The sequence below is a fragment of the Lasiosphaeria miniovina genome (genome assembly GCF_030549165.1).
Source record: "Lasiosphaeria miniovina strain SMH2392-1A chromosome Unknown B0T26scaffold_6, whole genome shotgun sequence".
Lineage (NCBI taxonomy): Eukaryota > Fungi > Ascomycota > Sordariomycetes > Sordariales > Lasiosphaeriaceae > Lasiosphaeria > Lasiosphaeria miniovina.
Genome location: NW_026848225.1, coordinates 3,094,557 through 3,109,823, shown reverse-complemented (window position 1 = coordinate 3,109,823; position 15,267 = coordinate 3,094,557). Strand labels below are relative to the sequence as shown.

Below are 15,267 nucleotides of genomic sequence, written 5' to 3'. Positions count from 1 at the left end.
TTATTCAAATATTGACAGCCGCACCCAAGGGCAAGGACCATTCGATGTAAGCTTGGGGCCATGGTAGGGCAGGTAATAGGATAGCTTCACCGCGCTGACCGCAGGTGACAGCGGTGACAGCCCGACAGGTGAGAGGTTGCAGGGGCAGGGCAGCAAGTTCCCAGCCCGGTGGTTCGGCACGGCCCGGCGTCGCAATTCCCTACCTTACCTTAGGCTTGTTCTACCCTAAAAGGCTTAGCTGCGATGCCGTATTGCTCGCGTCGGCCTAGTCCCAGTCCGGGGCATATCCGCGGCACCCAAGCGCCACGGCTGAGGGCTCGAGTCGCATTCGAATCGCATTCGCTGCAGCTGTGGCCCGCCCGAGCTAGTGATGCATGAAAATCCCTCATGGGTCCCGTGAGGGCCCCGGGAGCGGTCTGCACGTGTGGTGAAGCTACGGTGCCTAGGTAATGTTGACATAGCCCCTTTCGACCTTGCCACTACTTCTTTTTTCCGGCCATTAATTGGCCGAAATGCATACACGAGCTTCTTCAGCGACGGCGAGGTCCGGGATACCACGTTGGGGGTTTTGCTTTTGATAGTGAAGCAATTGAGAGCATGTGTTGCTCTTCTTGTCCGAGGTCTCTTCTGGCTTCAAGCGAGCGCCATTCGGTACCTAGAACTGCCTGTGTTAGTGTGTTAGTTGTGGACCTAGGTCTGGAGCTCGGTGGGTGGGCAGGAACTAGACGCGGTTGATGGTGAAATCTCTGAACAATATTTCCAAGCTCATGCTGGCCTACGCTCATGGTGGCCTAAGCTCATGCTGGCCTAAGCTCATGCTTGAGGTCAAGATTGGAGGTTTGTGTATATATAGAAGACGGAAGCAACCCGACTCCAAGACAAGAATCAAGCACAGAATCCCGCAGACTCGCAACCTTGCAGACATCATCTCGCAAACTTGAAATCCTACAGCCAGCTAACCTCTTTGCTTTTGCCAAAACAATCAGCCGTCTACCTCTTTATTCCACTTACACACGCCTTCTCATTACCTTGCTTCCAATTCACTCTACCGTCCCTCATCCACTAAACCAAGACCTTTCCCATCAAGGCCTCCCCAACTACTGCAGACCCAAACACCAGCACCAACAACAGCACCAACACAGACACCCACAGACACCCACAACACCCACAGGCACCCAAAGGCACCCACAGACACCCACAAGCACCCACAAGCACCCACAGACACCCACAAGCACCCACAGATACTCACAAGCACCCACAAGCACCCACCCACACCCACAAGCACCCACACACACCATGACTACCAACAACTGGATGGACTACAACTCGCTCGAGCAGGCCATGCGCGGCCAGAGCACGCTCGAAGGCTTCGACGTCCTCGTCAGCTACAGTGAGACGCAGCTCAACAACCTGCTCAAGACTGCCACGGCCGCCGACACGACCAGCTCCATCTCGGTGCCCGAGTTCCAAACCTCGGTTGCCGGCCAGTGTGAGTATCATCACCGCCAACCCAACAGACAAGCCTCGTTCTGACAGTCCTCCTCGCGCTTGCAGGGCCGCAGCCCGCCTTGACCGTGTACAAGATCGACCTCGAGCTGACCAAGCCCAACTTCGCCTTTGCCGGGCCGACCAACAGCGCCGAGGTCATCCTGTCCTTTGTGCTCGGCGGCAATGTGTTCGTGCAGAACGCCGACGGGAAGACGTGGTCGGCTCCGACCACGATGCCGCCGGGGCTGACGCTGTCCATCACGTCGCAGCTGGCAGCCGTGACGGGCACCGTCGACCCCAAGGCCCCTGGCTCCCGCTTTGTGCCCGTGCCGCCGTCCACCTCTTCGAACGGCACTGGTGTCTCGCTCGCCGCCTCGGACACCACGGGGGCCATCGTCATCTACATCCCCAAGGAGAAGGGGTCCGGCGGGACCGTGAGCATCGCCGGAGACGGCACCGTCGACCCCGGCACCACGCTATTCCTGCAGAGCCTGATCAAGGGCAACATGGAGGACTACTTTGCCAGCCAGCCGTGGAACTACTACCTGGCCCAGGTCAACAACGCGGCCCCCGAGAACAGCGGGGGCAGGTACGAGCTGCAGCCCACGTCGTTCGGCTTCTCCGTGTCGGCCGGCAACGGCTCCACCATCGACAACGCCATCTGCATGTGGATCACGGTGCAGGGCGGCTCGGGGCGCGCCGTGCTGATGCCGGGGGAGCCGTGCAACGCAAACTTCTCGGTGCAGAACGAGCCGACCATGCCCATCCCCGCGGGCAACGGGTCGACGGCCAGCATCATCTTCGGCCACGACCTCATCGAGTCGCTCCTCTTCGAGGCGGCCCTCAAGGACAACAACTGCACCAGCGCGGCCTCGGCCGACGGGCCCAACCAGCCGGGCATGAAGATGACCTTCAAGTTCCCCAGCTTCAAGGTGCACAAGGACGCCGTCAACTACAATCACGTCGACACCTACTTTGGCGGCTCGACCACGACCATCAAGAAGGTCGACGCCATCGACTTCGACATCGACGACTACGCGGCCACCATGACGCTGAACCCGGGCCTGTCGGTGCTGGGCTCGTCCGTCGGCACCATCAACTGGACCACCAAGCCCATCAAGGTCAACTGGACGTCCGATGTCGACACGTACACCATGGGCGGCGAGGGCGGCATGTGGTCTGGCGACGACCACACGGGCACCACCGACATCACCTTCTCCTTCAACGGCGAAGGCGCCTGGCTCAACAACACGGACGGCAATGCCGACATGCTCAACTTCGCCTGGACGCTCCCCGACGGCTTCGACGTCGACGCCGTGCCCGAGAAGAAGGACCTCAACTGGTGGGACCGGATCTGGTCCGACTGGGACAACGGCGTGCCTTCGGACCTGAAGAACCTCAAGTTCAGCCTGCCCAGCCTGTCGTCGGTCAACTCGATCAACTACTTCCTCACCACGAACCTGCTGCTGCCCGGCCACCACGTCTTCACCCCGGACCCGCTGCAGGCCCAGACCGCCAACGACCAGAAGGGCATCTCCATCCCCTACGACGTGCTCCTGACCGGCTCCGTCGCCCAGAACACGGTCAGCACCGTCGCCCTGGCGCCGCACAAGGCCGGCCTGGTCACCACTACCAAGCCGCGCGTCTGCGGTGTCAGCCGGACCAGCAGGCGCCACCTGATCCATTCCATCCAGGACGCCACCAGCCCCAGGAAGTGGGGGATCAAGAGGGGGTCGCAGCCTGTCGTGGTGGCCAACGGCACTGCCGCCAAGTCCAATGGCGTGGTGAACGGTGCAAACGGCACCCCGAACGGCTTCGAGAATGGCGGCTTTGTTGGTCCCATCTACCCCCCCAAGCCCATCCCTCACGGCCCCGTCATCCACCACGGCCCCGTCATCCACCACGGCCCCGTCTATCCCCACCACGGCCACGGCCACGGCCACGGCCCCGTCATCCACCACGGCCCCGTAGTCCCTGTCAAGCCCATCAAGTTCCCCCACGGCCCCGTCGTCAACCCCGTTAAGCCTCCTCCTCTCAAGGACGGAATAGTCGTCGGTCCCGTCGGTTCTGCGAAGCCCAGGTGGCCTCCCACTCACGGCCCCATCGTCGGCCCCATCATCCCCATCATTGGTCCTGTCAAGCCCACGTGGCCTCCCACCCACGGCCCCGTCATCCCCATCGGCCCCTTCGGGGCCCTCCAAAGCGCCGCCGCCGTAACCAAGAAGACGGCCGCCGACTTTATCCACCTCGTCGCCAACCCCAACGGATCTTCCATTTACGGCCAGCTGGCTTCGACCATATCACAGCCCGATTTGCAGCTGGCCGCTTCCCAGACGCTCGACCTGCTGGAGAAGAACGGCTACTCCTTCACGGCCGACGAGCTGCTCGCAGTCTTCGGCACCTCGACTGCCGAGGTCGACGCCCTCGCGAGCCCCAAGGCCCTTCAGCTGAGGTCCAGGACGAGGGCGGACATCGAGGCCGCCGCCCACAAGAAGAAGATTGAAAAGGCCAAGGCCTACCAGGCCCTCAAGCTCGGCGACCCGCTGAACCCGCCGCCCTTCGACCTCAAGGTCTTTGCTGCCAAGTACAACATCACGGACGGGCCCGACTACGCAAAGAAGCTGCAGCTCATCGTCGGCCAGGGCGACGGGACCATTGCCTTCGACGGCAGCCCCAAGTTCCCCGACCTCACCACCGACACCACCACGGTGCCCTACACCAACACCCTGTCCTGGGTCGGCGACAACGGAAGCTACACGGCCGTGTTCAAGGCCCTCCCCGACGACCAGGGCGTCTTTGTCTCGTCGTTCAAGGGCACCGCCACCCCAACTGGCGGGACAGCCGTCGCGTTTAACGGAGAACAGGTAGCTGCCGAGGACGGTAAGTCAAACCCCCTCCCCCCCCCCAGAAAATCGAAAAGTATCTGACATTTTCCCGTCTGGTTCGGCTAGACGATTCCTGGAGGGATGTTGACATTATCGGCACTGTATTCGGCGCCATCGGCACCATATTCGGCGTCATCGGCATCGTAGCCTTTGTCATCTCCATCTACTGGCGGAAGGAGGATACCACCAACAACGTGAAGAAGGAGGAAATACTTGACGCACAACACCAAGACATAGAGAAGAAGTTCAACCAGATGCAAACGCTCCAAGAAATTCAGCTAGAGGACCATCTGAAAGTAGCAGTGGAGAACGCCGAAATCCCCTGGGAATCTCTCCAGGGGAACGTCGACGCGAGGACCTCGAGTGCCTTGGATAACTCACTGAAAAGTTACGACACCTCCGACATCCTGAGACTCGAAGAAATGACAAGAAACCCCAGCAGCGCAGAATACCAGGCGCTGCGGAGATCGGCCAGCCGGGCCCTCGTCGCCGAGGTCCAGAACGGCATCAAGCCCGTCGTCGATCCCATCTCGCTGAACCTGCTCAACCCGCTCATCCAGGCCAAGTTGGAGACTCCGGACCAGGCCAAGAAGATCGGCCAGACCGCACTGCAGCCGGTAGTCGACGGAAAGGTGGCGTCGCTGACGACGGGCCAGAATTCGTACCTCGACGCCAAGGTGCGCGAGAGCATCATCCGGAAGCGCCTCGCGCTCAAGACCCAGTTGCGCGCCCAGACCGACCTCGACATATCGCAGCTGAACATCAACATTGGGCAGACGTCTAAGGAGCTGGATCGGAGCAAGGACGCGCTGAAGCAGGTTGAGGCCGAGCTCCAGAAGGACCCCAACGACAAGAAGCGCCTCGAAATCAAGGAGGACCTCGAGGCCGACATCAAGCGCCTCAACGAAGACCTCAAGAAGCAGAACGACGCGCTCGAGACCAAACAGAGAGAAGGAGTAGAATTGGTGGAGAGCCAGAGAAAGGACGAGGAGGCCCGCAATGAGGCCGAGAAGGAGGCCGAGAAGCATCTCAAGGACCTGCACAGCGACTGATCTCCCCCCTTTTTTCTTCTCACTCACTCTCATTCATACTATTTTCTTCTTTCTGCCCCGCTCACTCATCACTCCACAATTTCCTCATGGTACCATGCAACCCTGTTTCCTGCTTTTCAACTCGAGCTAGCACGGCTGTCAGCAAACTCTCCGTCTGCTGGACAGGCGCCCGAGGATAAACGCCACATACCCACAACCAAAAAAAAAAAAGTCAAAAGAACACGGCCCCATAAAATAGGAAGAAAGACGAAGACGAAGACGAAGACGGATGACAAGAAGGGAGGAGGTTGCGAGTTTCCATTTTTCCCCTTTTGCCCCTTTTGCCAATCTTCCACTGCAGTACCATTTCACGTTCGCAATCCCAGTTGTCCACTCACCGCGAGCCACTCGGCACTCACTCATTTATCGCCTGAACTCGGTTCCCTTTGTCTCGTTCCTTTCATAGTTGGGTAATTAGCCAGGTCGCTAGTTACCTACCTAGGTAGTTATTTAGTTAGTTTGTTAGCTTGTTAGGCCGTTGAAATACCACCCACAGTCGCTCATTAAACACCGGTTCGGTCTTGCTGGGCATGTTTTTGTGAAATCTTGTGATTGAAGACGAGTAATTATGCCAGTCACTCAGTGATTATTTGATTATAAATTACCTGGCCGGATCGGTGGTCGGTCGTGGGGAGTTGGATTTCTAGCTGCCTCGACTGGCAATCAATCTTTTATTGGAAAAAGTTGGAACCAGTTAAGGAAGATGGTGGTGCTGTGAGTATGCGGCCTCCGCTGGCTGCCCGGATTTTGTGCTGTGTCGTGAGGTCAGAGTCTGCTGGCTGGTGACGGCTTCAATCTAAACCCAACTTTCTTGGTTCGGGTCTGCTCTGGAGGTTTAGTGCCTTTTGCGCCGTCTTTAGGTGTCTGAGCGATTGAGGAGTGCGGGTCGCTTTTCGAGATAAAATAAGCTACCTGACCAGTCAGGAAGGGGTCAGCTGAACGGATGCCTCCGGCGGCGCCTGCCGCGGGCAGTCCTCGCTTCGCTCGAGGGAATGGGTGGCTGGGCCATTTTACTAAGAAATTAGTAAGGACAACCCCGTTTTGTGCCAAACTCGTAGCCAAAGGTTGACTCAACTGTCAACTGTGTCAACTGTGTCAACTGTTCAACTGTTCAACTGTGTTAAAAGTAAAAAAACATAGGAGAATCATCACAACGTAAATAGCATAGTGTTGAGGTAGAAAAAGTCGATTCTGCTATCTAGGCTACACCCGGAACCAACACCTCGCCGGCGTCAACACGGCGCTGGTAATCCGCCGCACGCAAGGCACTTGTAACGGGGAACTGACGGCGAGAGCAGACCGCATTACCGCTCTGGAAGTCCCGCAAGGACTCTGCCCGGCTGAACTTCGGGATAACGGATTGACAGCTATTCTAGCCCCTCAACACCAAACAAATTCTCGCAGTAATTTAATGTTTCGATGTTTATGGTCTAATTGTCGGATTTCTAGGGGGCAGGCCTCCTAAGACCCCTAGTGCCTGCGGCGCTTTCTTTCACACAGCTTACGCGTTATATCTACTAATTGGGAAATTGCTCCTTCCTGACACACACACCCACGACACAGCAAAGCGGCATTCACGGCTTAACCTGTCCGAGTTTCATCCGATTGACCAGTCCCTCGAGTCCATTTTGGCGATTTCTTCGTTGCTGAGTCGGCCTCGGAATAAAGTTAACTTGCAAATGGCAACTCTGAGGCCCGGATTTGTACGTAAATTTACCAAATTTCATAGTAGGCGCCCAGTTACCTAAATGATCTATCTATTCAATCCTGATTTGTTAACACAGTGATGCAATTCCTTGGTGTCGGCTCTATCGATCTAGTAACCTGGTCTATGTCAATCTGGTTACCCTGGTCGCCCTTCCTACGAGGATAAGGGTCATCTTCACGGGACAGCGACAGCGAGCGCGAGGGAGCCGGGGACGGCGAGGGTGAGGGAGATAAGGAGCTCGAATCGTCAGAGGAAATCTCGATAAAAGGCATTACGAAGACTGTGAGCGGAAAGGTAGGTTGACGATGTGTTCAAGGGTTGTTTGGCAAAGGAAAAGCCTGCAAAGGCCACCTGGCCGCTGCAGACCTTAAAACACCAACTGCGCACACAAATGCCGGCATGTGGAAACAAAAAGCAGTCCCTGCGTTGTTGCCAGCTGCCAATGACCCCAGGTAGGTGCGAGGAAAAAGGTGGTGGGTGCGTGCATCAAAGCTCTAATTAATTAGGTACGCGCTCATTATCTCCGGTGATCATTGCTCCAATTTTGGCCTCGCCGGGGGATTTTTTGTATGACCCGCGCAGCTTGCCCTTGCATAAAATGACGACTGCCTTGACTCCACGGCCCACGTGCCATTCTCCTTCTTGTTGGGGTCCATCTTTTCAGCGTCCGCTGTGGGCAGTCCGTTGAGTTCTTGTTGGCGCCCGTTGGCGACCCGCCCACCCGGCGAGGGTCATGTTTGGTTCCGGCTTTTCAGGCAACGACAGGTAGAAAATACTGTAGCAACAGCTAGAAATATTCCTCAGTTTTAGCGTCTATCACTTCACCTACGGTAACTACGAAGGATAGGACAAAAAGAAAGGGTCGCCCTCTCCAGTAATAGGTCAAGAATGTTACGTCCTAAAAAGGTTAGATTAAACTTGCCAGCTACCTAGTCAACAAGCTTTCACAGTGCAAGAAGATAACAGCCTTCAGGGCTATTACAGGGGGTCTAACGAGCTTGGATGGGTTCTGTAGAGCGTAGGACGACACCTAGCACTGCTAGCAGACGAACTAGTACCGTAAGATTTCAAATCCTAGCCACTATAGAGGGTAGCTGTTGGAATAACATACTGGAATGACGCGCTGATCCAAGGAATGCGGCTCCGCATTCCTGGCCACAGCAACGTCTGTGGAGGAGCGGGCCTGACAGATGCATATATATTGGCCTACGCCCACCTGTTCAGATAGATAAAAAGACAAGACAGACACAAACGAATCCATCACTTGAACCACCACCTTACGGCGCGCAGCGCGCCATGCTGTTTCCAGTACCGGTACCCTGGTGATTCCTACAGTAGCCTTTTTTTTTTGCTTGAGCCTCCGTGTAGTACTACAGAACCTCTGACAACCGACTCTTTGGAAATCTTACAAGCTCTTCAGCTAGATTTAGTACTAAAATAGATTCTAACGGTATTTGACGTTGACGTTTCGATGTACAGTACAGTGCGTAGACGTGGTCATTCTACCCCTTCTTTGTGGTAAAATTAGCCAAGTCGTGCACGGGCTAACTATACGGATTCCATTCAATCGACACCTCTCTGCAGTCCGCAGTCTGCACCACACCTGAAATTTGCAAATCGCCAGAGTTCACGAGCCTTTTTTTGAATATTGAATTCCAAATGGACTTGACCTCGGCGCTGATCCTGTGCTCTAATATTCTCTCGTTCATGTACACTTCGAGAAAGCTGCTGGCCGGGACCTCTGAGCTCTCCCACTTCCAAACCGGGCTGAAAGGCGAAAGTGTGCATATCGACGCACTCATTGAGAATTTTCGCCAGTTGACGGCCAAGTTGGATCCGGGCTGCGTTGAAGAGCCAAACCATGGAATAGCACTCGAGTCGATCGCCAAGAATAGCGAGAAGCTCGCCAAAAAAGTGCTGCGACAAAATCGAAACAAAAGGCCCCTTCGAAGCAGTCGATTTTGAAAAGCGTCAAGGTGGCCCTGAAGAGCACGCCGAAAGAGAGAAGCGCGGCGGATATACTGAAGATACTCGCCGACTACCAGCGGCTAGCCCTCCACCAGTTAGCTTTGATGATAAGGTGGGCGGATGAAACACCTCGTCGTCACTCCCTCAACTTGCAAAATTGACAGGAAGACTACCACAGGGACAAGCAGGACGCGGTCGGCCAGCAATTCCGCAATCTCGAGAGCGAGGCATCCAACCTATGCGCCGAGAACACTACGCGAGTTTCAAAGCTCAAGGAAGACCTCCTCACAGTGGCTGAAGAGCTGTTGGCACAAGAAACAGCTCACGAAACCGAATCAATCACACGTCCCGCTCCCGGCATCGTGCCCTCACCGTCGTTTCCCGGCGTCGTGCCCGCATCGTCGTCTCCCGGCATCCTCCTGCCCGTCCCGCCTCCCTACTCCGCTCCGAACAACAGCGACAGCCTAAGCAGATGCCGTTGCGCCCTGGACTCGCTGGCAGCAGGCATGTTTCGGCTTGGAAGGACAACACTAGACTGCAGCGTCTCGAGCTGCTCGTCAACCCAAAAAGTAAATCTCTCGTCGTTGCAACCTCGGTTTCTCTCATCCGTCAGGCATTGGGCAGAGCTGTCCGAGGTTTATCAGTACCAGGAGCCCAGAAACAGAGTAGAAATATAAGTTCGGACGGTCACACTTCGTCTCCTGTGGCCCGTTTTACTCCTTGAAATTATTTTATCGTTGTCCCCCTAGTGTGGAATTCTTCACTTTTTACTCATACACAGCTTGAGAATAATAAGAACGAGATTTGTTTAATTTGGTTAGAGATCTTTCGTCAAATCTTAGAGAGCCCCAAACGATCTTCTACGCATAACTAGTTCTAATAGATAATTTAGCTGGTGCTTAGACCAAATGATAGGACGGCTACAAAACTCTCTAGGATTGCCTAGGCCTGATTGAAGTCGTCGTTATAGACAATGACGATGAAGCTCTGAGGTCGGAATATATTGAGCCACAAACTCAAGGTATCCAAAATATCCCGACTAAGAAGCCACCTAGTGTAGTTCTAAATTGGGCCCCAACGGTAAAGTCTTTCCGCGACATACAAACATCTATAATGGGCGCGGATATTTACAATAGCGGCAGCTCGTAATACAACCTTTCACAGTGCTACGATAACTGTTTGGGACTATCAAGGTTTACTTGACAAGCTTAAACAGACCCTCATGTATTAGGCGACACCTAGCAAACGAGCTGGCGCTCAATGTAGGATTTCAGAAGGGTACCCCCTTTTCGGCCTAATTATGCCTTTGGTGTCAGTCCTAGTCTCTCTATTTACAGCTAACTAATAGGCGTGAGGGTTACGCATCTCCGAAACAATGCGCAAGAGGATAATTAGGTACGCTGCTTCGCACCAAGCGAGCTACCTGCCTACCTGCGCAATTCCCGGGAAGCTGATAGTTGGTACCAGAACTTATCTGACAAATAATCCAGGTCGTATCGTATCAGCATGCCAAGCTTCGAATCTCTTCCACGTGGGCTTCGACCTCTCCTCCTGCAGCTAGAATGGCCGTCTAGAGCTATCCCCGCGTGTATAATCTGGGGTAGTGCACGGGGGGCGACAGGGTTCGGGATCGAGAAAAGGGGCTGCCCGAGCCGTCCGGATGTGAGTGTGTGCACAAACGGTCATGGCCGGCCCGAAGGAAGCCAGTCACACTGCAAGTCTAGATCTAGTCCATGCTCTCACTTACTAGTTCTAGGCGGTACGAAACAAGGAGAGGCCTGTTGCTGGAGATCAAAGAAGGCAGCAGCTTCCGTCCCGGTACTCGATTGGCAAGCTAGACACACCACAAAAATACATCCAAAGACTGCGTTTGATTGGTATGTCGGTCACTCTGCCGCACACCTCTGGACATGATATGTGCAACCGGGATTCCCCACATCCCGATTCCTGAGCGACATCGTGGGGTTGGTCGGTCCCCTCCTGGTCTGGTCGCATTTACCGGCCTGCACTACCGAGCCACACCATTCGAAGCCGGGTTTCCCGGGCTCCCAGGCACCCAACTCCCGGGGTCAACTACCAGACTCTGTAATGTGCTAATTACCCTGCAGGCTAACTTGGCACCCCATGAGCCTGCCAAGCGCGCCATATAACTCCGGTCCGCAATACATGCGACGAAAGAGCTCTCGGCGTCGCTGGGCAGGTACCTTGGACTGGCTTCGTCTTTCGAGTGGGGTTTGGGGTAATGATGGCGGGACGCAACGGCGGGAGGAAAGGACTGGGCTTTGAGGTAGTTGATTGATTTTTAGCCAAGGCATCTTAGCCAAGGCATTTCAGTGCCATCTAAGGTAGATAATTAATATCGTTTTGCTATCGGTAGCAACCGCCGGCTCGGCCCAGTGCGTTGCCTCAACTGTCCCAGGAGGCGTGGACAAGCTGCCCCGAAGGAGAAGTGAAGAATGCGGGTGACGCTTGCTTCCTGCTGGATAGTGCAGAATAGAAGCAGCCAAGATGCGGGGAAGCCTGTGGTTCGGAGGAGCTAATATTTCCCATTGTTTTACCCTACCTTAAGAGAGAGAGTGGAGTTGAAGGCTCGTGCTGACTACAACTAACTCCGTCTGATCCAAGCTGACAAGTGACAAGGCGTGTCATTGTTGGGTGGATAAAGCTTTGGACGGCGCTGGTGTCGATCGCCTAGCCTAGTCTATCTAGGCAGTGGAGGATTGCAGGCAGACCGCCCTGGAGATTGGCCCTACAGCGTACAATCTGGGGGTTTGCGGGTCCTCAGAACACCACCAAAGTGGAGCGGGCTAAAATATCGCCGCGGGGAAGTAGGGACCCCGCCCCCTCGGCCTTCCCTGTTCGGTTTGCGACTGACCTTTAGCGCGCTGTGATTGGTGCGTCTCGAGTCGGCAGCGGCGATGGATGCATCGGTGCGGTGTCTTTGGGACAGAGCTTGGATGGGAGCCGGAAGTTGCTACCATCTTGTGCACAGCAGTGGATGGGACGCGTGTGACGCGGCGCCGGGTGCTAATCCAATCGAGAAACATGGCCGGGCCCAACCCCCGCAAACGTGTGTAGGCTTCCATCCAAATTAATTCCCATCTCTTGTAGAGACTAAGATAAGCTATGGCAAGATAGTCTCACGTGGAGACCGAGGCCTGCCGAACCCTGTTCCGACGTCTGTTCTGTTCTCGTAACAATCGTCGAGTTCCGACTCGAGCTATCTATTTCCCGCCAGCCTGGCCCCGTTACCCCGTTACCTTTTCTACTCGGCCTGGCCTGGCAGATTGACGATGCAACCTCAAACTTTCTCCTTGGCGGCAAAGAGCAACCATTAGCCCAGCGCTGCGCCCATAAATTCCTGTCTCCTCTCGACTCTCCAAGCCCGACTTTGGCCAGAGAGCGTTTGAGAGTCCCCAACCGACCGCGGCGATTCACCATAGAGTCTAGACCCAGACCCAGACCCAGACCCAGACAACTGCCACACAGTTGCCATGGCAGACACAAAGACCTCATCCATCGACGTCGACGACCCCAAGGTGCCCACCAACACCACCGGCGAGTCCAAAAACGACACCCACTTCGCTGCCGAGAGAGGCCATGTCGCGACAGACCAGTCAGTAACACTTGCCTCTCAACTTCTAACCAAACGGACGACTAACCACAACAACCTGTAGACATGGCCATTCCCTTGTCCACATCGACCCCAAGGTCGAGGCCAGACTCCGGTGGAAGATCGACTTGTACGTCGTACCAACCGTTGCACTGCTCTACCTCTTCTGCTTTATCGACAGGGCCAACGTCGGTACGTCTTAGGTTCCCCCCTACCTGACTCTGACCCTTGAAGTCTAAACCGTCTCGTAGGTAATGCCAAGATCGCCTTCCTAGAGAGAGACCTGGGCATGGCGGGCTACGACTACAATGCCCTTCTGTCCGTCTTCTACATCTCGTACATTGTCTTCGAGATCCCTTCCAACATCATGTGCAAGTGGGTAGGGCCTGGCTGGTTTATCCCCGGCATCTCGCTCGGTTTCGGCATATGCTCCCTTGCAACCGCATTCGTCCAGACCAAGGCCCAAGCTTCCGGCGTCCGCTTCTTGCTCGGCATCTTTGAGGCCGGCATGATGCCCGGCATCGCATACTATCTATCTCGCTGGTACCGCCGCGCTGAACTGACTTTCCGCCTGTCGCTGTACATTGTCATGGCGCCCCTTGCTGGAGCCTTTGGCGGCCTCTTGGCCTCGGGAATTCTCAGTCTCGATCATGTCGGCTCCGTTCGCGGCTGGCGCATGATCTTCCTGGTCGAAGGCATCATCACTATTGGCCTTTCCGTCATCGCGTACGTCACTCCTGTCCGGCCCACCATTGTGCGTGTCCGTGCTAACATTGTTGCGTTCCTAGATTCTTCACGCTCACCGACAGGCCTGCGACAGCCCGCTGGCTCACCGCCGAGGAGCAGGACATGGCCATCGCCCGCGTCAAGGCCGAGCGCGTCACAACAACCGAGGTGCTCGACGCCATGAACGTGAAGAAGCTGCTGAAGGGCATGGCGAATCCCGTCACCTTCTCGACGGCCCTAATCTTCCTGCTCAACAACATCACGGTGCAGGGCCTCGCCTTCTTCCTCCCCACCATCGTCAAGACCATCTACCCGGACAAGAGCACCGTCACCCAGCAGCTGTACACGGTGCCCCCGTACATCGTCGGCGCCTTCTTCACCCTGCTGCTGCCGCTGATATCCACCCTGGCCGACCGCCGCCAGGTCTTCATGATCCTGAGCGCCCCCACCGTCATGATCGGCTACATCATGTTCCTAGCCGTCGACAAACCCCAAGTCCGCTACGGAGCCACCTTCTTGATCACCAGCACCGTGTACGCGCTGGGGCCCATCACCAACTCCCAAGTGAGCGCCAACGTTATCTCGGACACGTCCCGCACGAGCGCCATTGCGCTGAACGGTAAGCACCCCCATTTTCTTTTGGTCCCTAGTTCCCCCGGCTAATCACGCACGCACAGTCATGCTAGGCAACATCGGCGGCCTCGTGTCGACGTGGAGCTTCCTACCGTGGGACGCGCCGAACTACCACATCGGCAACGGGCTCAACCTCGCGACCTCGGGCACCGTGCTCGTCATCTCGACGCTCGCGCTGCTGTGGATGAAGCAGGACAACCGCAAGCGCGAGTCGCGCAGCGTCGAGGAGGAGCTCGCCGGCCTGAGCCAGCAGCAGGTCCAGGACCTCGACTACAAGAATCCTGCGTTCCGCTGGCACCCTTGAGTTTATTTTTGGGCAGGGGTTTTTATTGGGAATGGTCATCTTTGAGATATAGCGGAAAGGGATTTACCAAATGCCTGGTTATCTAGGTTGTTATTGCACTATTAATGCTCTGCTATATGGGACTATATAGGGAGTGGGTAGGGATAAGGGAAATATGGGAAATATGGATACGTCATTATCCAGTAGATGGATACCGCTTTTAGGATCTAGTTGGTCATTTTACCGTGTGGCAACCAACAACTTTGGGTTTATATCTGTGACAGTGTTAATGCCTTTGCCTGGGCTGCTCTCTTAATGAGGCAATTGCTTTCTGGATTTCGATTGCAGCCGTCGGGAACTAACCCAGCTATACCCTATAAGACTGTTGTGTTGTCTTGTTTACTTGATGACGGGATGGAAAAAAGGGGTGATTCGTGCATGTCAGCAACCTTTCAGGAGTGAAGCCAACGGCTGAACATACAAGGTCAACTCAGAGCAAATTCACATTGCATCTAGACAAACCGTAACTCGGGGGGTATATCAGGTGTTACATATCGGGTAATTGTGGTTCTACGTGTCGTGAGGATTCACGATTATCTCACCCTACCTCACCCAACTACCTACCCTCCTCACTAGGTAAGATGTCTTACTAGACCTTACTAGAGCCACCTACCGCCGTACCACATCAGCCCATCGTCACCTCAAAGAGTAGGGAAAAATCCAAAATTATTTTCGTCAAGTCAAGTCAACACTGCCAAAATGGTATATCTCCCTATTAAACAAGAATCCCTGAAAGGAAAGAGAAAAGAAAAAGAAGCAGTCCCGGCTAAATACCCTAGGTGGTGATTACTTCGCGACCAAGTAAGCGAATT

At 55.2% G+C, this 15,267-nt stretch overlaps 3 protein-coding genes across 3 annotated transcripts; all 3 read left to right on the top strand.

Moving 5' to 3' along the window:
• Nucleotides 1-1,296: 1,296 nt before the first annotated feature.
• On the top strand, nt 1,297-5,425 carry B0T26DRAFT_755033 (uncharacterized protein; the record flags this gene model as incomplete). The annotated part of the gene is made up of 3 exons (XM_060445898.1): nt 1,297-1,489; nt 1,555-4,368; nt 4,440-5,425. The coding sequence occupies 3 exons, from the start codon at nt 1,297-1,299 to the stop codon at nt 5,423-5,425; spliced, it is 3,993 nt and encodes a 1,330-aa protein (XP_060293201.1).
• Nucleotides 5,426-8,831: 3,406 nt separating this feature from the next.
• Nucleotides 8,832-9,817, top strand: B0T26DRAFT_755032 (uncharacterized protein; the record flags this gene model as incomplete). Its single annotated transcript, XM_060445897.1, has 3 exons — nt 8,832-9,086; nt 9,149-9,234; nt 9,319-9,817. The coding sequence occupies 3 exons, from the start codon at nt 8,832-8,834 to the stop codon at nt 9,815-9,817; spliced, it is 840 nt and encodes a 279-aa protein (XP_060293200.1).
• Nucleotides 9,818-12,142: 2,325 nt separating this feature from the next.
• Nucleotides 12,143-14,764, top strand: B0T26DRAFT_861066 (major facilitator superfamily domain-containing protein). The gene is made up of 6 exons (XM_060447742.1): nt 12,143-12,210; nt 12,279-12,756; nt 12,818-12,945; nt 13,005-13,479; nt 13,542-14,098; nt 14,157-14,764. Exons 2-6 carry the CDS (start codon nt 12,635-12,637, stop codon nt 14,414-14,416), a joined length of 1,542 nt encoding a protein of 513 aa, XP_060293199.1. The 5' UTR covers nt 12,143-12,210; nt 12,279-12,634; the 3' UTR covers nt 14,417-14,764.
• The last annotated feature ends 503 nt before the right edge of the window (nt 14,765-15,267 follow it).